Source organism: Aphis gossypii, chromosome 2 (assembly GCF_020184175.1).
Source record: "Aphis gossypii isolate Hap1 chromosome 2, ASM2018417v2, whole genome shotgun sequence".
Lineage (NCBI taxonomy): Eukaryota > Metazoa > Arthropoda > Insecta > Hemiptera > Aphididae > Aphis > Aphis gossypii.
This window is the reverse complement of record NC_065531.1, coordinates 67,497,840-67,524,164: the sequence shown is the minus strand read 5'-3', so window position 1 is coordinate 67,524,164 and position 26,325 is coordinate 67,497,840. Positions and strand designations below refer to the sequence as shown.

The 26,325-nt window shown below is 29.8% G+C and overlaps 1 protein-coding gene across 3 annotated transcripts; it reads left to right on the top strand.

Moving 5' to 3' along the window:
* The first annotated feature begins 276 nt into the window (after nucleotides 1-276).
* Nucleotides 277-24,988, top strand: LOC114121827 (protein patched). Of its 3 annotated transcripts, none has more exons than XM_027984327.2 (19): nucleotides 277-544; nucleotides 15,410-15,602; nucleotides 15,674-15,881; nucleotides 15,963-16,032; nucleotides 16,096-16,193; nucleotides 16,265-16,385; nucleotides 16,473-16,565; nucleotides 19,216-19,337; nucleotides 19,412-19,559; nucleotides 19,652-19,789; nucleotides 19,853-20,011; nucleotides 20,150-20,245; nucleotides 20,307-20,705; nucleotides 20,784-21,225; nucleotides 21,297-22,033; nucleotides 22,101-22,240; nucleotides 22,303-22,402; nucleotides 22,482-22,778; nucleotides 23,581-24,988. In XM_027984327.2, the coding sequence occupies exons 1-19, from the start codon at nucleotides 479-481 to the stop codon at nucleotides 23,860-23,862; spliced, it is 3,909 nt and encodes a 1,302-aa protein (XP_027840128.2). In that variant the 5' UTR covers nucleotides 277-478; the 3' UTR covers nucleotides 23,863-24,988. The 3 variants fall into 3 exon arrangements, with proteins under 3 accessions (XP_027840128.2, XP_027840120.2, XP_027840111.2); XM_027984319.2 differs by lacking the exon at nucleotides 277-544 and adding an exon at nucleotides 10,991-11,972 and having other exon boundaries at nucleotides 23,584-24,988; XM_027984310.2 differs by lacking the exon at nucleotides 277-544 and adding an exon at nucleotides 11,013-11,972.
* The last annotated feature ends 1,337 nt before the right edge of the window (nucleotides 24,989-26,325 follow it).

The window sequence follows — 26,325 nt, the reverse complement described above, 5'->3', positions numbered from 1 at the left end:
TGGTATAGTTATATAAAATTTACTCCCATATTCCGCAATTTTTCTTAATAGTTATTAAATATAATACTGATTGAATAATTTTCCAGTATTCCAGAACTATCATACTATCATAAACACTAAGCTGTTATGAGTTCAACATGCGATGTATATCGGTAAAATCCGTACAATTTACCGATGGTAAAATGACGATGGGGTGTTGGCCGATGTAGCCGGTTGGCGCGCTGCGAGTCCCGCGCAACCGGCCGGTGAACGCGGAGGATAGCGAACCGCGGCGCGCGTTTATACACGTATCATCGTCGTCGCGGGCTCGCGTTTCCGCCCGCCGAACGCTGTTGCGCCGGTACAGTACAAGTGTGACAATTGGCCATGGAGCATATTCTGTGCCAAACGTACGGACGTTCGACCTATGTGCCACGTGACGTGTGTAAATCTGTGCCGTGGTAGTAGTAATATATAATATAAAGCGCTTACTGGAGACATGTTACCCGCCGAACACTACAAACAACTACTGCAAGCCACGATCCCGAAGCACCGGACAGAACAGGTACTTATATGATATAATCTATGCATGGGGTGATTTACCCTCGTTTTCTCGTTAAAAAACGAACTTATTTTTATTCCGATTTTTCACATGATATAATATTCTTTAAGAAGTATAAAATGTATTGAATATAACTTCATTATTGAAGAAAAAAGAGGATAAGCGTGCTTGGTAAATCATTCTATATAATAATATGCATTATACATTTTTACGCATTTTGAATTTCGATTTTATTGTATTGACTAATATAAAGTCTGCTGAGCGTATATAGCTATATATGTAGAAGTAACCGACTTTCTGAGCTGTACCAGCCGCGTGACTGCTCGAGTAGGTGCCTATATTTATATACATATATATCATATATGATAGTATACCCAATGCTCGACAGACAATAATAAGATAAAAAATTATAAAAAATAAGTGGCTTGTTAAAAAATGAAATAATTTAGCTCTTTTGGGTTGATTAGCTGTATACTTTATTATTTATAAGTTCATTCTGGAACGCTGACCAATATAAAAAATATATTATAAAATATAAGAATATTCGACGACGACATGATATAGTTTTAAGCAAATCCTTGTATGTGCTATAAATGATCTATATACCTACCTAAATATGTTGTAAACGTATATTAATTTATATAGAGTTTAAACTATAGCTGCTGTAGGCTATATAGGTATATATAAAATATTATATAGTACCTAGATATATTTAAACCTTTAATGATCCTATAACGCCATATCTAATACACCTAACGTCCTAACGTGATTAATGATTATAATATTCATTTGAATATATACTCTTATAGTTATTTTTATCATTCGTTTTATGTCAGATTCATATGGCTTAACTATATTTAAGTACAACTATTGACTAATCTGCAGAAGAATAGGAAATATATATATTTTTAAATTATTTGAATTTTACTTTTCAATTAAATTAAAAATTAATAGTAAATTGTTTTAAATGTGTATATAATATAGCTATTTAATTATTTAAAAAACAATTAATGCATCAATTTCATATTATTCAATTAACAATTTATTATAAATAAATAATTATTTATTAACTATCTATTTTGGACATTTATTTTAAAGTATAATATTAATATTAGTTGAAGTAAACAGTAATATACCTACTGTTATTTTAAATGAATATATAATCGATAATGCATTAAGTTATATTAGTTATAAATTATGAAAATAGTTAATATACAAAATATACAATATAATTATGTAAGTAATGACGTTTTTTTTGTTTGTAACAATTGTAAGGTAGATTTGACAACAGTCTATTATACCCTATTAGACTGTTATTTACTATAGTTAAGGTTTTTTACTATGCAGTGTTTTCTCGTTGAATTTTGTAATTTAGTTAATTCATACTATAATATATATATAGTATATTCCCTTCTCGTTAACGTTGTATATAGCATGATATTTTTATTAAATTATGCGTTTTGTTGAGTTTTAAAACAAAACAATATAACTATAAAATTAACATTGGAACTGATGTCGTTTTAAATTTTTAGAAAAAAAAAATTTTTATCACATTTTTAGCCTTTTATATAATTTTGAAAATTTTTATTGTTTTATTCTAGAAATATTGATCTATAATCTATCGGTCTGTCTTTTCTTACTGACAATTCGTCGTTATAAATTAATGGTACTATAGTTGAACATGTTGATTTTTAGTTATATTTTTAAGTTATTCATAATTCATAAATCTAGTACATATATTTTAGCCACATAGTATTAAGTACCTATTAGTATTTTAGTTTTATTACCGAAGAATATGTTTTTTGTCGTAAAACGTGTTTTCATTTTAAAAATTTAATATTTTGCAACAAATATCATCAAGTACCTAAATAAATATTTAAAATATGTCAGCAAAAACATTTACTTAAATCATTTTTTTTTATTATTATTATTTAAAATATATTATAAGTATTAGTAAGTCGTATTTTTTTTTTTTAATAGACTTGAAAATTAAATATTTTTGTTGGTATTCTTATAATGTTTGTCCGAAATATACAAATTAAAAACTCATTGGACGTGAGTTGTGCTTTGCCACGCCCAATAGATATACCTATAGCTACCGCGTACAGTCGATTAGTATTATACACTTTAGACGGGTTTTACATACAAAAATATTGAGCTACTGTGCGCAGTGTAGATAAATTATTGTGTAAAACAAATATCTGATGAAAACCTATAATATTACATAATATCATGTGCAGTGTATTACGACTAATATAATATTATAATGTCGTGCGGTAAAAATACAACGCAACAAATTATATTTTATATACCTAATAAATGTGTAAAATAATACATGGTATACATGGTATCAACGTAGGTACCACACACGAATTATTATAAATTATAATATATTGACGCTATTGCGATTGCCACTGTCGTCGCCAACTGTACTTATAGTATATAATATTATATAGATATATTATACAGCGTAAGTTGTCCGCTTTTTTACTAATTAAAAATGAATCGTTTATATGTTTCGTTTTATCCCGTTCGCTTATATTATTCCATTATGCATTTCCGTTAAATCGTAAATCTACAGAATACTGTAATATGATGTTATGTGTTCGTGTATTATTGAAAAAGATTTAATAATATACCTAATTAAAATGTATAATTCATGTATAATATGTCGTTTGTGCCGCGAGTGGTTTACGAGTCGGAGGAGGAGCATGGACGGGGACGCTTCTCGTTCTTGAGAGGGGAGGAAATGTAAATAAACATCGGCGCCACTATAGCCGTAGTATAATATTGAGAATATAAGAACAGCAGCTACCAGAAGAAACCTATATACACGCGCTCGTTTATCGGACCAAGACCACACACGTGGAACACCCTCGTTTACATTATGTTGTGTATATATGCGCTTCTATATGACTATATAATATATGTATTTATATATAATGCGTGTATAGAGCTATCTCTATTGACCACCCATCCGCCGCACTTGTAGCGACCCACAACGCCTCTTTGCAATAAGAATATCTTCATTCGCTTATATTATTAGGTACTACATGTCTACATTCATTTGTACAAATGTTACAGGTATATATACCTTTTACTTAGTATTTTTCAATAATGGGAATAATAGTTTGATTGTTCCGCAAAATTATATGAATATGTACCGGAACCACCTATATATTGAATTTTCGGTATTTTTAAAATATTTTTTCCTCCATATATAAATAGGAAGCCTAAATAATGTAAATCTATTTTCACTCAAACTTAACAAACTACAATTCAAAAAATTTCAATTATTTCCGTGTAGTTACCTACTTTTGTTTTAATTTATTATTTTTTGTTTATTTAGAATTTGGATCTTTTCGTTATATTATATTATTTACACACACATATAACAAAATATGTTTACTTTGTATTTAATAATTATATATAAAGACCTAAACAGCGATAAAATATTTTTTTAGTGATTGTATCGTACTAAAAGCATCAAACAAATATCAAGTTAGTAATCATTTGATACACGGGGGGAGGGATATAGGGGATGAATGTCCCCCGTGACCTTTTTTATAAATATATACTTTATAAAATATTCTTATAATAATCGAAAAAAATTATTTTATTTTTTTCGGACTGTAATAATACATATAATATAACATTTTTATTATGTTACCTATACAAATTTATATAATATATATCAGTTAACCATTTTATATCTTTATCCTTACCATCCTTATATATATACACGTGTATAAATCGGTATTTATAAATTAATGGCTTTTTATCTGATGACTCTATGAAACTTTTTTTTATTTATTTATATAGGAATGTCGTTCAAAATAAAGAATAACTAATAAACGTTAAAAAAAATTTTCTCGAGTGAATACAAAATCTTAAGCTAGTTTTGTATATTATAATGTATAGGTCATTGTAAATTTTAACTTTTTATACATATAAAATTATAAAAATTTGCTTTTTTTCTTATTTTTTTTTTTTTGTGGTACAATAATTTAAAAAAAATTACTTCCACTTCAGTATAAAGGTAACTATATTATCTAAAGTATGAATTATAAACATGTAACATTTCAATTAATTATTTAGAGTTTAGACATTACACTGTGTAGTTTTACAAATTTATTCTTAATTTGTACCTACTACTTTATATTTGTTTAAGTACCTACCTAGATGATGTAGGCACCAAGTAACAGCTATAATGATTTTGTATGTATTAAAATAAATAAACAACAATTTTAAAATATTAATTCTAATTAATGACCATAGTATAAATTAATTTATTATGTTATTAAAATTTCATATTGTTTATGTATTATTTTTTATATCACACACTGGCATATTGTGATCATACTATACATTTACATTTTAATAGTATAAATTGAAACACATTTTCAAAAACTGGTCTTGAAGAAGTATTTATATAAATGCCGAAAATGATGAGCCATAAATGTCTACAACTTCCGTAGCTTAAATTATATTATAGTTACATGAACCTTATTTTAATAAACAGTTTTTACTTTGGTAATACTTCATAATTGTGCCAAAATATGAAGGATAACTGGCAATAAAAATTTTAAAAAATCTATACAACTTCGCTGTTCGTTTTACAGTTCACGTGATCATAATAAAGTCGTTTTTATAATTTGTTGTACTATATTATGTAACACTAACGTCTATCCTGTAAGACTTGAGGAGTGATAAACGAATCACAAGAGAGTATACTCAGATGCGTGAGAAATTAACTACGTGTCTATCTATATTTGATTACGATCATACCATTGAAGTAAGAAATATTCAAGAAATATGAGAAAACCCATAAACCTAATCTCTATTCTTTAATCTCGCATATTCAATTTCACGTTTCGTTAAGGTATATATTTCATAGGTAAAATAATGTTTGTGATTTTTCAGTCTGCCGACTTTTAATCTTATAAGTAATAACTCATGTTTTCGTCGTTTAAAGGTTAAACACGCATCTTAGTTTAAAATATTCTAAAACGATTTTTATGTTCTAATAATATTATATACCTATACTTTACATAAAACTTAAATTTAAATAAATTTAACAAGAAAATCAGGAAATATATAGTAAAAGAAAATTAATTTTACGTTTTAAACTATGAAATAAAACATTGCGTGTAGTTTTTATATATTTTTGTATAAGTACTATAGTTTTATAGTAACTGTATAATATGTATTAACAATGAAATAATATTTAATGATTTGAGCATAGGTAATAGGTATAGCCTAGAGAGCCTATATAGTTTATATAGGCTCTCTAGTATAGCCTATTTATAGATCATATTTTGGCAGTCAATTTAAATACGTTTTTCCCTCTATTGCTTAAAACTTATAACAATAAAACTATAACATAGCAGCATATTATACCTAATTAGCCACTTAAGTTTAGAATCTAAACTTTTAACTTTAAATACATATTATCATCATCTATCGCTATCATAATTTATTTTCATAATTACAAGATGCATGTGTTTCTGTATATATAAATACTATACAAAATTCACAAATAATGTAATATAAGTATTGTATTTTTAATTTTTAAATTGACTTGTGCAAAAATTTATCTGCTTACAAAATGATTTAACCATGTTACCTATATGTATAATACCTACTTATTACTTAATTAATAGAATAAAATTTCTCTAATAAAATATCTAAAATCAATTAGATTTGAATATTAAGTTATAACTTTACAAAAATGACAATCTATTAAAATACATTAGTGAAAATTGAATGCATATTTAAATAATAATAATGTATTAATGAATTTGTATTAATTGTATGATAATACTTTATTGTTATGTTGATAATAGTGATAATGGCTCATCCAAGTAAGCTACAGTAAGCTACTGAGTATAATAATGAAAGAATTACTTTTAGTTTCATTTTTCGTAAAAAATTATATTTTCTGTTGTTAGGGGGGGCTATCAACTGTAATTCATTTAAATACAGCCGTCGTGCTTACCTGTGGCAATTTTTAGGTATATAATCTGTAGTCTGTAGAACATATATAAAAATTAGAATACGATATTATTTTTTTTCTCCTATCGTATAATATTTACCTATCTGTTCTACCCATGAATCCAACCACTGGCTTTCAATTATAGCCATGGACGCATTACGCACGTTTAATGATATGTAGGAACTGTATTATTTTCCATTATTACAGTAAAAACGTGTCTATTTTCAGGTCATCGTTTACACTACATAGATATATTAAATGTTATATAACATTGTGAATAGTTTATGTATATGTATAATATAAAAGTATATATCAAAATAGGACATATTATATACCTGAGTCCTGAATACAATTTTACATTATTATAATTATTTTAATAAATTGTGTTTATTATCGTAAACATAATTAATGGTTTTTAAAATAATTTCATTGTTAATTATAAGTAGAAATACCTATGTCCATTATCTATTTAACATCAGATGTTTTTAATTTGTATTACTTTTAAAGAACGTACCTACTCAGTTGCTCTATTCTATTTTATAACAATAGTCAATAGTGATTACTGATTTTATTTTTGAAACTCGGAAGCAATTATAGCACCAAGTAAAAATATTAGTTTATATGTTAATTGAATTAGCGCTATGAAGTCAAGGATTATCAATATATATCGATGTTGACTTCCTCTTTCACTTGGACCATGTGACAAAACCAATAACAACCACCATAGAAACAGGACATTTACATGAAATGCATCTGTTTTATGTGTTTAATACGCCATTGAAGCTCTTCTACTGCGAATTTATTGGAACGTATATTTTCAGAAGGGTCCAAGGGTTAAAAATAAAAGATTTCCATAAAATCCATAATGTTACGTTTTATATTTTGTATATTGACGTAATATAATATACGTCTTACACATACAGTTCCCATTGGCCTTTCGCATAAAAGATAACATTCTAAACGAGTAACGACGTTCGAGGGTTGGCCACCGCTTGGACTGCAGACGCTGCAGCATTTATAATAAGCGTGAACATGCGTGTACGACAGATGTGAAGTAGCGTTTATTATATTATATACATATATATATATATAATATATATATTATATTCGGCGTCACCGACGTTGATAATATTATATGATCCGGTCGGGTAGTTTGATGACGACTATACGCGACATGCCCGCCCTGCCCACCCTCTCAAAGACAACCGCTACAGCAATATATATGTATATATACGCACAAACACACATACGTACACTGTATACCTATGGGTATTAAGTATATATACATATATTTATATATATAATATAATATATTTTATAAAATTGTCTGTTAAGTCTGTTCGACGTGTATTATACATTATATTATATAGAGATGGCTGAGGCCGCCGCCGCAGCATCCGTGCGTCCGGTCCTAATGACTGGAAACGGACAATCACAAATTACCGTACATATATACTATATATATATATATATATATATACCATATTTATATGCTGACAATGAATGACGGCGGCGACGAAGACACGACCGTGTATATAGTGTTGTATATTATACGCGTATATGTATGTGTGTGTGTGTGTGTGTGTGTGTGTGATGAGAGGAGGAAGGGCAAGGAAAATTCAAGAATTTATATCGGCGGCGGCGTCCGACGTCAAAAGCGGTACATTTGACACGGTCCGTTGGCCTCGCACACGTACAACCGAAGCGGCCGCGGCGACTGCACACACACACACACACAAGCGCGCGAGCTCGAGCCGCCGACCCACGTAGCCTACACGAACGTTGCTTGGATGCTGCGAGGCTATTGGATAGAGTATATACCTACCTACAACATATAATAATATAATATAATAATATTTTATTAACATCCGCGGGGAGTTCTCGAAATTTCGAGTATTGATCACATGGCGTAAAATATTATTCCTTTTTATCGTCGTCTTTATATATTTATTTGACACGATGTATACATTATTTTATCGAAAAATGCGCGGTTTCATTAGTCCCGGAATGATAGTTTGACTGTATATATGATCATTATATATATATATTATGCAAATGCAAGACTCGAGTATGCGTATAATAACTAGTTAACATAATATATATATTATATAAACCTGGTACACGCGATTACTATATTTTGAGCATACACGCACCAATGATAGTAAAAGTGTAAAACACATGTTAGTAGTTTATGAAAATAAGCCTTAGACCTATATCCTTGTACGTACGCATTAAGGGAAATAGTGTTGCAGTATTATTAAACACTTCAAGTGGTTAATATTATCCCTATACAATATTTATATATGATTATATATATAAGGAATAAGGATATTTCATATATATAAAGCAATAATAAAAATGTCTTAGTAGGTACTTAAATGGGCTATATCAGAGAGGAAGTTCGAGAGAGGATTACACTCGAGTTCTCGAAGCTGGACTGTCAAAATATTGAAAATGTATTACATGGACAGTTTATACTTGCAGTTTGTACTAATGTATATATTGATATTATTAAGAAATAAGAATTTAAAAAAAACTCGTTTTGATAATGTTTATATTTTATATACAATACATAAATATATTATTAAACTGTCATACGGCACTACAACATTCAACAGAGTATACAGACACGCCTAATATAGTGTTTTAGACAACTTTAAATAACAACATGCCATAGCCGATACCTCGAACTATTTGTATTTAATTTGATTCGTATTAGTATATGGTATGTTTTTAGTTTCATCAAGCAATAATTAGTGCCATTCTAATGGTATGTATTCGGTGTTCGTGTTCCCCCTAAGGCAGTTACCTAAACATTTTAATTGACGATATACATTTTTAGTGTCACGTACCATAGTACACCAATTATATACCGTGTATATAATATATATATATATATATTATATGATTTTACTTATATAAAGATGTAAATTGTTTGTCTTAAACTAGCGGTTCCCAACCTTTTTGAAATTATTACCCATAAAATGGATTAGATATTAGAAAATACCCACACATTATGTTTTTCAACGTACATCCTCCCTCCCCCTGGATAAAATTCTAAATACGTCACCGCATAACTATATAGGTATCTATAGGCTATAGTATAATATTATATAATTGGGATAACTTTTGTTTATTGCAAAAATAACTGTTGAGTGGGAGACACACTTGTGAACATACCTACATTTCATCATGACGTGAGCTCAACTTAGATTTCTTGGCACTGTTTTTATAAAACAATTAGTAAATTATGCAGTATACATGTATCATGCGTTTATACACAACAGTTGGTATATAGCTGTGCAGTACGCATAATATTCAACGGCAAATTAGCCATAACCAGGAAAGTTCCTGGTATCCCGGTAGTCATATTATAACTCTGGGCCGATGTACTTGTATTAAAAATATTACATTATAAATAAGAACATTCCTAAAAAAAAAATTTTTATTATGTACCTATTGGGCGGATCTGTTACATGGTAATTTCTTGGCCCAAAATTCCAATCCGCCACTAATATAATTTATAATATAAAGCTAGGTTCAATAATATATGTCCCAACTCCTAAGTTCAATCTGTCCAACCCTGTAGGGAATTTCCCAATAGACAAATCACGACGAATGGTTTTCGAATGAAAGCATGTTTTTAATAAAAATAGATAAAAAAAATAAGGCACACGACACGCAGACGAACTAGCTCTGAACCCGGCTTGAGGAATAAGGACTTTAATGCGTTTAATGGGTAGGTGGTGGTTACATATGTTACAATTAATAATCGTTTGGGTCGAAAAAACATTGTATTTGTTCTAACCTTTTAACAATAATTTTTGTTGTAAAAATCGAATTCCAATATATTAAACATATCGTTATTTGTTGACTTTAAATTACAATTAGGTACACACAGCATATAGTGATAAACCAAAAATATACCAACACGATTGACACAAATAGAATACAATTTACCAAATATTATTTGAGGTATTTGCCATTTTTCCTTAATTAGGTAAAATATTACCAGATTAACCTACATGTAAGATATCATAGAAATGCAGAGAATAGAGATCGACTGTGACATCGAAATTTAAGGTTTTAGATCAAAGACTGCTGATGTAAGATCACCTGGTAGCGAGTTGATAATTTTGTTCGGGTTGGTGGCGGGGCGTAACAAACAAGTACCAAAAACATTGTACTTATTTATTTTATTTTTTAACGAGGTACCTAACCTATATACATATAAACATAAATAATATTAGAATATCTTGACCGGAGAGAGACGTTTAATCATCTGGGCGGCCGCTTGCGCGGAAGTCGTGTTTTCGTACGCACGGCGGCGACTAAAAATGCGTTTGGTGGCGGCAGATGAGGCTGCGGCGATCTACAGAGAAAAAACAAGGGCGCGCGCCCGCGCACGTATTTATTATCGCCGTGTGTGTAGCAGCCTGCTGCAGCAGCAGCAGCAGCTGCCTGCGATGTTGTGCCGTCGTTCCCGCACGGTAATGTCTGTCGCGTCCGGTGCCGGCACTGTAACGACGGCCCCGACCATGAACAACTTACTACTACTACGGGCCGTAATAATATTCCATATTATTCTGTACGTTGTATATACGGTGCTGCCGACCGTGAGTTATAACCACGGTTACAACATTACCGGGTAGTGGGAGAAATTCGGCCATCTGCCGCCAGCCCACCGCGCCACTGCCGCCGCAGACTTGAGACCACCGTGCCGGGCACACTCGTCGGCGCTGTTGAACGGTCTCTTCGGGAAACCTTCTCCCATTCCGATCCGACTGCCGCGCCGAACGCAGCTCTCCACATTCCGCCGTGCGCCTACGGCCGCTGTTCGCCGTTCTCTTACCGTAGTGTGTGTGCGTGTGTTATGCCGTGTGCGTGGTGCTCGTCTGTGTAATATGTAATATCGTCTAATACGAGAAATTGTTAACAATTTAAAAAATAATATAATACATAGCTACGTGTAAATATCGTGTGCGCCGAGTTCGTGACGGTTTATTCCCGTAATTTGATGCGATAATATCGGATTGTGTTGAATTGAGTATTGTTATCGTAGTGTATTTTTTTCCGCACAATAATGTATGACTTATTCTATCAAACACCGTGGTTGTCCGGTCGGTAATATGATATAATACATAAAAGTATAAAGGTACATAGGTACCGCACAATAAACAACATTACCTAGGTAGGTAAAACTATCTAGGTTACTATCTAGTGTTAGTAGTTACTAAACGTCGCTCTCCGTCTTAAAAATCATTTACCCCGAAACGATTTTTTATGACGAACAATCGCGAATCGTTTTTATTTCCCAATGAGGATACATTCGATTAAAAGTGATGCAGTGGAGATATGGTCGACCAAGTTTCAGTGGACTTGTACGTGAGGACCACATTTCAAGATGCACAGGTCGCACGTAGACAAATTGAAAAGGTACGTTCGAATCTTCGTGGTTTTGCGTTATTTAATTTACGGTGACGATGTGCATTACAACTTTACAAGGTATCGCACATAGATTTTAACGTTACGACACTTCTCTCTGAAATGCTAACTTAACAATCCTGTATAATATATTATACCTAATATTATCTGCGTTGAGTTCACCCTTAGGCTCAATTTAATTGACCTTATTCTCAGGCTAATGATCTCCAAGTCTTGATGTTGGTTTTAATAATATTCTTGTTATCAGTACCTACCACGGAGTCGCCGTTCGTTCATGTCATGGGTTTGCAGATAGGTACCTTGTGAAATGTGGAAATCGTACGCCGTATCGAATTTCTACGACAAGCGTTCGAATAAAATATTTACGACGTTGTGTGATTATGCCGTCGTTAGTGTAATTACTAATTTTCATTACCTTGTCATTTACTGTTATTTTAGACGTAAAAAATAATTGTGAAAAAAATGTGTAGACACCTAAGTTCGATCGTAGAATTACGTACGTGACACATGGTTAGAAAACTATGACGTATATCATTAGTAATTTTAATTAATAAACAAAATCAGAACCGGTGTTGATAATTTCAATTTCTTTGTGTTTTCTTGATTTAATGCTCTGTTAAATTTGTTCTAATATTTTAAATGCTATGCATACTGCATAGTATGTGTTCAATCCACGAGTTATAGACCTACAGTTATATTTAACTTCTAATTTTACTTAGTTTTGTATGGGGTTTTATGTCTTTTGAAATGTGTCTCGTATTGCAATTTTAAAATTGTTATGAACCATCTATTATGTCGACTATCCCTTTGTGTTGGAAATGTGCCGGTTCATTAAACATATTTAATACAAATATAGGTACCTATATCTTCTGAAACGTTCAAATACTTCGACCGCAGTATACCAAACCACCCCACATAAAGACTCATCATAAAATGTCTTGGCATAAAAAGAATTTTTAAAAAAAATAATATTTACAGAGACTGTTTAACTGTTTCATATTTCTTTGGCCCTCGTCTCATTTGGCTTACCCACTGCAAAAGACAGTGTCATATTACTACTATTAGTATAAATCATTACAAATCATAATCGAAAAATGATTCTAAGTTGATATAAAAGTAGTATTTAATTGAGCGTTTTAAAATCCTTACGTTTTCTTAAAGATATTGTGAATTGATAATCATTATATTATACACATGATATAATTTTAAATAGATTATTAAAATGGTAAATGCTTATACTTATTAAAAGTTATACGTTTTATAATATTTATAAAAATTCAGGGCAAAACTCGGTGTTTCGTAAAATTTTTCTTACAATAATTTTGATAATTAATGACGTTTTTAACATTTGTCATTCATTAATCAATGATTATAGCTAGAATATCCTTGTACCTATTATCATCTACATTTCAATTTTTTTTTTTTTTTTATAAAAACGAAGACTTCAATATATACTTCATATTAATATAACAATATCACTTTATAGAGTGATAATATACTTTGAATATTTACTTGGTGATGACTGATGAACGGTTATCGTATTACACTATAAGATATTAATATCGGGTTGCACTTGTACAAACGATCACTAAGCATTTAATGAATTAATATAGTGAGCTAATGGTCTATTAATTTAATCATACATTAATATATTATGCAACCCTGAATAAGTGTTAAATGCATGTTAAGGACTGTGGTTTTAGTTTTTTGATAAGTCAATATGTTAAATCTTACTATCTTAACGGTAACGTTATAGTAGTATAAAATTATATATTATTTAGTAAAAAAGCGATTAAAAACGACGTTTTGACCCGTACATAAGACCGTAAGGGATGTTCCTTAGGAGTGATTTTGATTCCTCTATACGACTATACCTACTGTATTATCGTATTCAAGGATGTAATCATATGTTTGTGTACATATTACACGGGACACCTTTTGTAGGAGACTATCGGCCTTTAAACATAACGCGTATTTAATAGGGTTGGTATTGGTGGTTTTGTTCATTCGTCAGTTAAATGTTCATCGTCACATTTTTATTCGTATCTCAGTAGTCAGTGACTAAATGTGAGGTGAGTAGTATAAATGTTGGTAAGCAAGTAGGCCTGACAGTTGAAATATTTCGTCATGCCTTTTTTAATAATTCAGTTTTTTCATTTTTAGCGTTGGAAATTAAAAAAAAAGAAAAAATCGGGAAAATCCTTATTTCATATTGTTTTAACTCTACATATCATTTTAACTCACAACATAATAAAATTATATTACGTATTATGTCTATAAAGTACAAAAATTATCACTTAATGATTATCAAAAAATTGTAATATACTTAGTGTAAAATATTTACCTTACAGTACAATGCAACAATTCAATCTTCTGTCGGGTTTCTTTTTATTATGGTTGCTATATATATGTTGATTATTTCTCTGGTATAGTGGTATCTGTAAATACAAGTAGTAGGTACTTATTACCCGTAAGAAAAAATCATTTTACCTACTTATTACTTACGTCTTTTATTATATTATTATATATTTCTTAATAGTTTCAAGTTTCACTCGATAAGAAAATGACAGCTTACTTCTTATATAAATTTGAATGCATGATATTTAATGATGAATAATATTAATAAGAGTAATAAAACAATTAACAAACTAAACTGTGTGGGTCATTTTATATTGAAAAAATATCGTTACAATAATAATATGATCGTGGCTGTTAATGTTTTGTATTAATTAAAATTATATTATTTCAATTTTTTTAATAACCCATTAAATATGGATTACAAACATAATAACTGTTTTTAAATGTAGTTAATAATTATACATTATGTTCAAGTTGTAACGATATTACGTATAGTTGTAATAATGTATAAGTATATCTAGCCTTTAAAACAGGAAGGTTAATGTAGTTATTATTTTTTGACCCAAAACCTAAGTGTTCGGCATATGTTTTTAAAATAGTCATTCTATTACATACAGTATACTGGGCCTATTGCTACCAGGAATGATTATATATGTTGCAACCAGTCTCCTTTTCCCTGTGATTGAGGTGTCTGGGTGGTCCTCATGATTTCACACAACACAATGTTGTCCCTATGTATATGGATATATTATGTGTGTGTGTGTGAGTGTACACGAGCGTTAAGGAAGTAACATCCAGCTGGCACATTGCTCCCACTGATCTCGAAACAGTGGTTCTCATATTTTATTAAATATTTTACTTAGACACTAATATTACGTACTATAATATTGTATTTTATTACTTAACTCTTACCTGTTTAAAATTAGATTCATATTATACGGCTGTCGTCGGAAACAATTACCTAACAATTGTTGATAATTATTATTAGGCATTATCATTAAAATCAGTAATTTAAACCTTTTAATCATATAAAATGTAAATATACCTAACACTAAGATTTGTGGTTTCAGGGCAAAGCTTCGGGACGTTTGTGTGCTGTGCGGTTTAGAGCTTGGGAGCAAAAGTGCTTGGAGCGATTGGGCAGGTCAATCCATCGCAAAACTCATGTATTCTTTCTCCCACTGTTGTTGGGCCTCGGAGTTCTGTTGGCTGGATTCAAAGCCTTCGATAAGAACTCTCAATTTGATCAGTTATGGGTTGAGTGTAAGTTATTTCAGTTATTAGTAACTAATAATTATAGTTATAAATAAATTATTTACTTATAATTTATACAGCGGGAGGCCGTCTGGAAACGGAATTGCGTTATTCAGAATCGGCGCTTGGTGAAACGGAAAGCGTCGTACATTTGTTGGTCACACAGACAGCCAAAGAGGCTACTTCTCCGGAAGTGCCTCAACAGCGGCTTCTTCATAGAAAAGCGTTACTCGCTCACCTGCAGCTCCTTAAAGCCGCATCTCACGTCACAGTCAACCTTTTTGACGTGTAAGTCACCTGATCTGAAGTTTTATTATTTTTTTTTCTTTACAAATAATAAATAATAAATTCTTCTTTTTTATTAAACAGGACATGGAGTCTTAAAGACATTTGCGTGTCGCCAAGCCCTCCAGATTTTGAAGTTCACTATATAGATACTGTAATTTTTTTTTCCAATTATCAAAAACTAAATTTATTTATTAATAATTTTTTTATTTTCTAGATATTTGAAAATATGATGCCTTGCGAAATAATTACTCCTTTAGATTGTTTTTGGGAAGGTTCCAAACTTTTGGGACCAGAAAATCCTATAACAGTCCCGTAAGTACCAAGTTAAAATTTGCCTTAAATGTTGGTATTATACTAAATTTATATTTTTTTATTGTAATTAGTGGTGTTGGAAATGGTATTAAATGGACTAATTTAAATCCCCAAAGTTTAATGAAATCTATTAAAACCATGCCGGGAGAGTCCACTTTTCCATTTGATATGCTTGAAGCTTATATGAAACGAGTAAGTGTTAAGTGGAATATTATTACTATAGAATAAAATATAAATATCATAAAATAATTTTTATTGATATTAATAATTTAAATTTAGGCAGGAATCAATTCAGGTTATCAAGAGAAACTTTGCTTAGATCCAGAAGATCCTGACTGTCCTGAAACAGCCCCAAACAAAAAAACCAAAAAAGTGAGTTTGTCAACTATAACTTTTTGTGAAATAACTAGTAAAATTTTAGGCTTACATTTGTTAATAATTACCTTGATACCCAACCTTGTAACTATTAACATAATAATATCATAATAGTATCATTAATTCAACCTGTTGAACTGGTTAATTATTGGCATGTAATCTACATTATATTTCAAGTGCAATTAATTTTAAATTAATGGATGAACATTGTCATTTAAGTATTTTGTGTATTATTATTATTAATTACTTAAATAATTACATTGGATGTGAGGTAAATCTTTTAATTAATTAATTTAAAAATAAACGTTTTTATTACAACCTACTAATAGTTATAGCTATAAATAGAAAATGAGCATCGTTTATAAACATTGATAACAAAGTGTTATGGGCTGATAGTTCATTTCTATAAATATTATAGAAAAATGAACTGCAATTTTTTGCTTATCCAATATAATTTTTTAGATCAAATACATTTTTAAAAGGAAAAGTTAGTAAACTTCACTTGCTCAAATATCTATTTATTTGTTAACTGTGTTATTTGTCTTCTTTCTTTTTTTTTGATTATAAGTCGTATACTCGTATATTAGGTAAGGAATCTAGCCAATATGTAACATTTAGGCCCCCCCAGACAACATAATATATAACTTATTTGCATAACAAAGACCTCTTGGGAGGCATTGTGTTCGACGGAGCCTATTCATGTCTTGTCATAGCCAAACACACACAACCAGACACTCGCTCACTCGTTCTCCCCCCCACTTTCTTTTTCACCGATGCTCGGGGTAATTGAAGTCGGTATACCAGTGAACTCGAGGACCACACACGCAACTCTGGAGCTATCATTCTTGGTCGGTGATGCCTTCATTATGGTTAAGGTAATAGGCCTTGGGCTATACACAATGCACACTGCACAGCACCCAAGCATTCCTTCGCATAAAAAAAAACACCAATATCACCTTACTTTTGATTTTTATTATAGCATTCTTTTCACATGTCTCACCTATATAATGAATTAAAATATTTTGTACTAAAATGAAAAAATAAGTAAATATCCACAAGTACACGATGAAACATAGTACAAACACATACAAACGTACATACCTATGTACAATTATTACAATATTAACTACATTTATACCTATTTATTGATTTAAAAGACTAAATAAATAGAATATTTTATATTAGCATCTTAATTTGGTAATTAATTGATTTAACGTTCTAAGTATATTATTCCGTGGATTGATTTTGGATGTATAGTCTGTTTAAGGTGGTCTCAATGTTGGTGGGCTAATTTGTTAAAAACACAATTTTTTCTTCATAACACATTTATATTGCACGCGGAATTGCAATAATAAATCTCAATAATATTTTATATTTTATTTTTGGCATTTGTGTACTGTGTAAATGGCAACTCAGCGCGCGCCTGTTTACTTCATGGGAGGTCTCCATATCTTTCAGTGTGTGTGTGTGTGTGTGTGTGTGTGTGGTGTGTGTGTGTGTGTGTGTTAGTGCATTGAAACCCGAACACTGAACAGTTTCATCCTTGCGTCTTTATATTTTTTGATATGTTCTTAGAATGCCGGTCCCCAGTCGTAACACTATATAGCTCATGACTTTACCTGATCATAATTTAACGGCTTCGCCCTCCCTCCCGGCCATTGCGCGCAGAAAAAAAAATCGAAAACCGTTCGCGCGTTCACCTGCTGCTTAAGTCACATTCTTGGAGAGCCTATATTACACCATAATATATTATATTCTTGGGCAAGACCTCATATGAATGGAAAAATATCACAAAGCAATATTTCACATTGTAAGTCAGAAGATTGAGTTACACGCCAATGTCCAATAATAATGCATCGTTGGATACACCCATTCAAATATTGCAATCACTATACGTTCTTCCTTGGTTAACCATAATGTGTGACATTTTGCAATTGTTACTATTTGAAAAAATGCCGACAGTCTTTTTGTTCGCCATTTTAGTTTCATCTGTTATTTTGTTCTTTTATCGTTTCCAATTCTCGGTAAATAATTTTACAATCAGCCGACCGTAAATAATTTATTATAAAAACTTAAAATAATAATCATTTTCCATCTTATGATTTTGATCTTGCATCTTTGGATACTATTTATTTATTATTCATATCGTATGTGTTAAAAATAGATTCCCATCAAGTTATATTTTAAAATTTGAATTCAAATTATTAAAACAGAATTGTAATCTTATACAAGTTATACCTATAACTTGTACAAATTGTGTCCCAGTAATACTTTTAATGTATATAACTGCATTAGGTAAGTGTACTTATAGTAAAAATCTATTTAGTGTATAGTTTACACGCACCACCATCTCAAATGAAAAAAAAATATAAAATATAATCGGTACTCATGTTCATCAACCGTGTAATATAATTAAAACATTATTATTCTAACAAGGCGTTCATTATGAAAGGGGACAAGATCAATGCCCACATTTCCTGTACCCACATCCTTGTTGTTAAGATAACTATATTTTTCTAAGTAGGTAACAAAAGTCCCTTACATTGTTATATTATTGTAGGGGTAAAATATTAAAAGATTTAATTATATTTTTACTTTAATAGATTGTATCTCAAAAACAATTTTTAAAATAATAACAATTTTACAGATCCCTGATATTGGAGCAGAATTGGCCAATGGTTGTCGTGGATTTGCTAGTAAATATATGCACTGGCCTAAAGAATTGCTGTTAGGCGGTATTACTCAAAATAAAACAGGATACATCCAAAAGTAATTTTTAATAAGATAAACATTTCATTTTATTTTTTATTAATGTTTTATTTTGTATAAATAAAAATTTTTAGTGCTGAAGCATTGCAGTCTGTGTTTCAACTAATGGGGGAAAAGGAGTTATATGAATTTTGGCTACAAAGTTATAAAGTATTACATTTTTCATGGGATCAAGAAAAGGCAGCTTTGGTACTCAAAATGTGGCAAAAAAAATTCAATGAGGTTAGCATATGAAATAATATATATTTATAACTAATGTATAATTTTTAGTTACATTTTTAACTAGTTGTAATTATTTGATTTTATGATTATAGGAAGTCAAAAAAGTGCTTAAATCTGCAACAATGATTCCATATGATTTTCATACATTTTCAACAATGTTACTAAAAGACTTACTTAACCAATTTAATTTTTTGGACCCTAAATTTATTTATATTGGATGTGCAATAATGGTAATTTTTTCATATAATTTTTAAATAAATCAAAATAATCATAGTAAATTATATGTTTTTCAGCTACTTTATGTTTCATTTATGCAAATAAATTTATTCGACCCTGTCAGGTCTCAATCAATCATTGGTCTGTTTAGTCTCCTGCTAATTCTTTTATCAATTGCATCTGGTATTGCTTTCTGTTGTCTTATTGGAATTCAAATACATTCTGCTACTATAGCTGTAAGTCAAAGAATTTATTTTATTTATAATATTTATGTATAGTATATATATTTTATAGAATTATACATAATGAATAAATTTTATTAATAAAAATAAGAATAGATAAAGATTATTTACTTATTAATTTATAACTTATAGGTTGTTATTTCAATTGCAACAGCCCAGGGAGTAAATAATATGTTTTTATTGATGTTCAGTTATAAACGAGTATCAAGTCATGGATTTGATGAAGCTGTAAGTTATTTACTTTAAAAAGTAAATAAAAAATAATCTAACACGTTTATATTTAATTTAGACTCAAAAATATAGTTGTCACGTCGGTAAAAAACAAGTAGGAATGGTGCTGAAATCTACTGGAACAAATATAATAATGACATCTCTAATCACCATAGCAATTTTTACTGTTGCTGCTGTTGTGCCAATTCCTGCATTACGAGCATTTTGCCTGCAAGTCGCTATATTGACCATGTTTGTTTTGGTTACCACACTATTTGGTGTTACATCTCTTATAAGCTTTGATGTGCGTAGAAGAAGAAGTGCAAGAATTGATATATTTTGTTGTTTTCCATCTGAAGACTTACGATGGCCATTTTTTAACAATAATAATAATTCTCTCGGAACAGCAAGCACAATTGATGGACAAATGCGTCAATTTACTGAAAAACCTACTCTAGCATCTTCAAATTTATTACTGGTTAGTTACTAAAGTACTTAATTGTGTTTATATTTATTAATTAATATTTTGTAATTTTTTTTTTTTATCGTACATCAGAAAGAATTCAAAGATCCAAATTCAGATTGTGAGGACACTCCAATAACAAAAAAAACATATCTTTGTAATTGGAAGCCTAAAGATATTGCTCAAAAATATGTTCAGTATTTGACAACCGGGGCATGTCGTATACGTGTAATATTATTATTCATTGCGGTATTGGGAATTAGTGTGTGGGGAATTACCAGAATTCAAGCTGGGTTGACATTACCTGAAATGGTGCCCAATGGTACTAATGAGCAAAAGTTTCTTGGAACATATGGTCAGATGTTTGGATTTTATAATATGCACGCAGTAACACGAGGTGATTTTGAGTATCCAACGAATCAAAAGTTATTGTATGAATATCACGATGCATTCATGCGTGTTCCTAACATATTAAAAAATGATAACGGTGGTTTACCTCAGATGTGGCTTACATTATTCAAAGAATGGCTATTAGGTAATTTATACCCATTAGTAATATTATTTCTAGTTATAAGAATATTGTATTTAACATAATTTATTCTGTAGGATTACAAAAAGCTTTTGATAAAGATTGGGCAAAAAAATGCATAAGTCAAGAAGGATGGGAGTCATGTGCTACTGAAAATGGTATTCTCGGTTATAAGTTACTTGTCCAAACAGGCAACAGTGATAATCCGATTGATAAATCATTAGTTATGAATGCCAGGCTGGTCAATGAAAATGGCATCATTAATGAAGAAACATTTTATAATCTATTGACTGCATGGGTATCTAATGATATACTAGCATATGGTGCATCTCAAGCTAATATCCGTCCAGAACCTCGTCGTTGGACACACGTAGCCAACGATTTTGATTTACAGATCGTAAAATCATCTCCAATAATTTATGCTCAAATGCCCTTCTATGCCAGTTATTTGTACGAAACTTCTGTAATAACAAAATTTATATCTACAGTACGTGGCATATGTAAAAATTTTGACGAGCGTGGACTGCCCAATTATCCATCAGGCATCCCTTTTGTTTATTGGGAACAATATCAAGAACTCAATCAGTATTTATTAGTGGCCATGTCATTTGCATTTTTTTTTTTGTTTTTAATCTGTGGTTTGTTCCTATGCAATATCCAAGCCGCTCTTATAACATTATTTATGTCTGCTACACAAGTTATTCAAATTTTGGGTTTTATGGGATTTGCCTACATAAAATTCAGCGCCATACCCGTTGTATTAGTAATTGGTACTTTAGGTACTGGCGCAGCGTTCACAATACACCTTTGTTTGGTAAGTTAATCAGAATATTTTCATTAATAATGCATTTTGATATTAATCATGTGTTCTTATTCAACAGAGTTTTGTTACAAGTATAGGCGATAGACACAGACGAATACATCTTTCTGTAGATCATATGTCTAAAATCATCCTTCAATCTGGAGTTACGTTAGTTATCGCTGTTATAATGCTTGTTTTCCAAAATAATTATGTATCAAGGTAAAATGAGATTTATTTTATTATAAATATATAATATTTAATGTTTTAATATTTAATTTCAGATTATATTTTTTCATATTAATTGCTAATACGGTATTTGGGTTATTTAATGGCCTTGTGTGTTTACCAGTATTCTTATTTATGTATGGACCACCACCAGAGGTATGTTTAATGTTTATACAAAAAACAATAAGACATTTTAATAATTGTTAATTATTAACTATTTAAACTTGTTACACAGATAAAACCATTGAAGTATGCTGACCGTATAAGCACACCATCACCAGAACCAATCAAAAAACGGGCTCGTTATACCAGCATCAGACAATCAGTACCTCCACCGCCATCTAATCGAACTCATCATCATCAACAGCAGAATCATCACAGACATCATCAACAACACCAAGGAAATAGTTCGTCTCGAGCACATGGTGGACTACATTATGTGCCTAGAGATGGATCATTGTCCACCATTGCTGAAGAATCTGGTTCCTATCATTCTGCATCTATAGCTCATATGGAAAAGACCAAGTCACAAGTAAGTTCCATAGATTCTCACTGATCAGGCATTGATAATATATGTATCAAAAATTGTCTTCCCTTCCTGGTATTTGTACTTTGAATCTATTTTAAATTTTTAAATTTAAGCTGGAGACACATATTACTTGCAACGTTGAAAATTTCAAAATAAAATTCAAATTCCTCAGAAATAAGTGATATAATTAAAATATTATCCTGTGACCTCCGATATTTTACATTTACGGGGAAAAACATTATTGCTTATAATTAGAGATACGATGTTGATAATCTAAAAGTATATCTAAAATGACCCCAAAAAATACTTTAATGCCCTTAAAAATACATTAATGACTAAAAATGCAAAATAAAATCAGCATATTCTGAATAAAGGGACCATGAAACAAATTTTTAACTAAAATAGTATTATATAGAATAAAAGAAAAAAAAGGCAAAATTCATTAATATCGTATATCTACTTATAATATTAGATAAAGTTACATATTATTGAATCTGAAAAAATGTTTAAACTCCATTAAATTGTTTAATTTACTATCCATACTCGGGTATGTATATAATTTGGGGGTTCACACTCCTTCAAAATCATTTACAAAAATATTTTTTACTTATACATAACTTTTAATTTGTAATTTGTTTAGATATGAATATCCATTAAAACGTATAACTTCCTATAATATTTTTCTGTGTACATGCCTGTCTATACTTTACATTTTATTTAATAAAATTATTGAAATTTTCTTTACTTAAAATCATTAAATATTAATTTATAAATAATTTATGTAATATTTATTTAATTTGTTTAGCAGTCATTATCAATATCACCATCTCTATCAAGCCAATCAGACTATAGTACAGACAGTGGATCTGAAATTGATGCACCACAACGAACTCAGTCTGTACCTACAGGATTAACTCAGACTTCTGCACCAACCAGGTGCATAGTGACAGCCAAATTTGAACTTGAGCTCGACGGTAATATGATGAGCGCATCTGCACAACCTTGTGTGCATAAATCGTCATCAAAACATCATCACAACAACCGTCAACCAAAAAGGCATAAACGCCATCATAATACTAGGTACTGATATAATAGTGCAATTTGTGTTGTTTTTTAATTTTAATTTTAACAAATTGATTAATTATTTTTGCTAGTAAAACGCTCAATTCATTGTATATTTTAGATATTTTATAATGACAATTATAATTTGACTTTCAGAGTTAGTTATGTGATTGGGTAGCTCTCTTTGTAAGCTTAAAAGACTGATGAATAATGAGTTTAGTCTTAATTAAGACTTATTGTTGAATAACTACTTTTTATGTTTTTTTTTAACCAAAATTGTTTTGTATGGTTTAAATATTATTTTTATTATTATATAATGTGTAGTTTTTAAGTTAATTAAATGAAGAAAATCCTTCATACTCCTTACACCTTAGAAAAAATACTGTCCCGATTTAATTGTGTGTACCCCCCTAGTACATTATAATCGCAACACGATGCTCGGTTCAAATTGTATTTTGTTAAGATTCAAATAATTCTAGTCAACTTAACAAAAAATTGCATTATTTATTTTGTTTTAAAAAATAAGTTAATGATACAATCAACAAAAACAACAATTTACAATTTATCACTACGACAATAAGAAACAACTATTTTTTCTGTTTTCAATATATATAATATGTATATTTATTATATATGTACAAATTGTTCCTAATCGTTTTTATTGCGTCATCCGTTGATTAAGAATACATATAGATTACTAATATTTGTATACATTCCTCGCATGATATTTTATACAATTTATTAAATGTATGACAACAATTGTGTTATGATTTGTAAAATGATATTGATCAGTTGACTGATGTACATTAATTATTAATCCTAGATAATTCATAAAAGTATCATTCTTAATGAAATGATTATTTTTGAAACCACACAATTCATTGTTAATTTTATGTAGAATAATATGAATGATTATAATATGCAAACGTATTGCAATTTACAGTACAAAATGCTCGTAGAAAATAATCTAAAATAATTTTTGTACCTTTTTTTTGGATTTATTTATTTATTTATTTTATTATTATTATTATTTTTTTTTTTTGTATCATATGTATTATGTGAAATTAATTTATTTTTGTATTTATTTTAAATGTAAAAATATTGTAAAAAAAAACTTAGTTTATAAAATATAACCAAAGGTTTATTTATAATATGTTTTTGAAAAAAAATTTTAAAAATTTAATTTTTTGCACGATTTTTAAGAAAAGTATGATATATTATAAGCGTGTAATGCATGTCATCTACTTAAAAGTGACAAACTGACTAAGATTTTAAATTTGATTTAGTCGATTAACAGTTAACAGTATTTTTTTTTTCAACATTAAAAAAAATACCAATCTGATTTCTTAAGTTTAGATTTAATACTTAAATCATATTTTACATTAAACCAAGTCAAACCACTATCATACTTATCTTTTTTTATTTCAGTAGTTCAATAATTGTTATTTCTGAGATTTCCTTGGGCTGGTCAGCTATTTTAATTTTTGAAATGATATTGTTTACTAGAGAAAGTATTAATTAACTTTTATAGTTTCTATACGACCAGATTAACAATAGGCTCTGTGTTATACATACGCAACTTTAGTTGATAGTTTTTGTATTAAATTAATTGTTTTACTGTCTTTTTCTAACCGAACACACTTAATAACTACAAAAAACTGATTAAAAAATTTAGAGATTTTTGGTGAAAAATGGTATGACCGATTTTAATTTCAAACTAAAACTTTCGAGCCTATTATTTGTAGTATTTAAGAAGTTACCATATTGAAATATTAATCCGGTAACACATTTTTCGCGGATATCATGCCAATTCTTTTCAAAATACATTTTGACTTAATGTGGGGCCTGACTTAAAAATATAGTATGTATCTCCTGGTATTCATTTTTGCAGTAGCATAACTGTTCTATCAACTTTTTACTACTATCTCGTTCATTTGGCGTTATAACTAATTTTTCACGGGTGATTTCTCTGTTGAAAGTGTGTAGTGTCGAATAGGGGTATCACAGGATGATTGGGAACAATGATTTAATAACAGAACGCTCTTTCATGTCTTTATCTGTAATAAATACTCTCATATTTGAACAGGCTGGATTGCATTCTTTGAACTTATTAAAGAACTATTTTAATGTGTCTCTGTTCATTTACTAGCAATCAAATCAAAAATTGTAGAAGAAAATCAATATTTACATGAATTATATTTAAATCCTTGGTGTATTGATTTTTAATTTTTTTTGGTAATGCCACAACACATATCAATATATCATTATTGAGGGGTATTACACTTGGTTTGATTTGTAACAATAATTGCATCATGACTCATGAGTTTAATAATTTTTGGATCTGACTGATAAAATTTGGACAAATATTTACAAATATCTAGTATATGTTCTGATGGATGATAAGTATAAAGTGTTGTATACTTGTGCTGCACACCAGCACTAAATATTAAGCAATGGTTCAGATATTCAGCTATCTAAAAAGAAAATA

Coding starts and splice junctions, on each gene's coding strand:
- LOC114121827 (XM_027984310.2), top strand. CDS start 11,892: ATGGTCGACCAAGTTTCAGTGGACTTGTACGTGAGGACCACATTTCAA. Junction 16,566..19,215: donor CAAACAAAAAAACCAAAAAA/GTGAGTTTGTCA, acceptor ACAATTTTACAG/ATCCCTGATATTGGAGCAGA. Junction 20,246..20,306: donor GTCATGGATTTGATGAAGCT/GTAAGTTATTTA, acceptor TATTTAATTTAG/ACTCAAAAATATAGTTGTCA.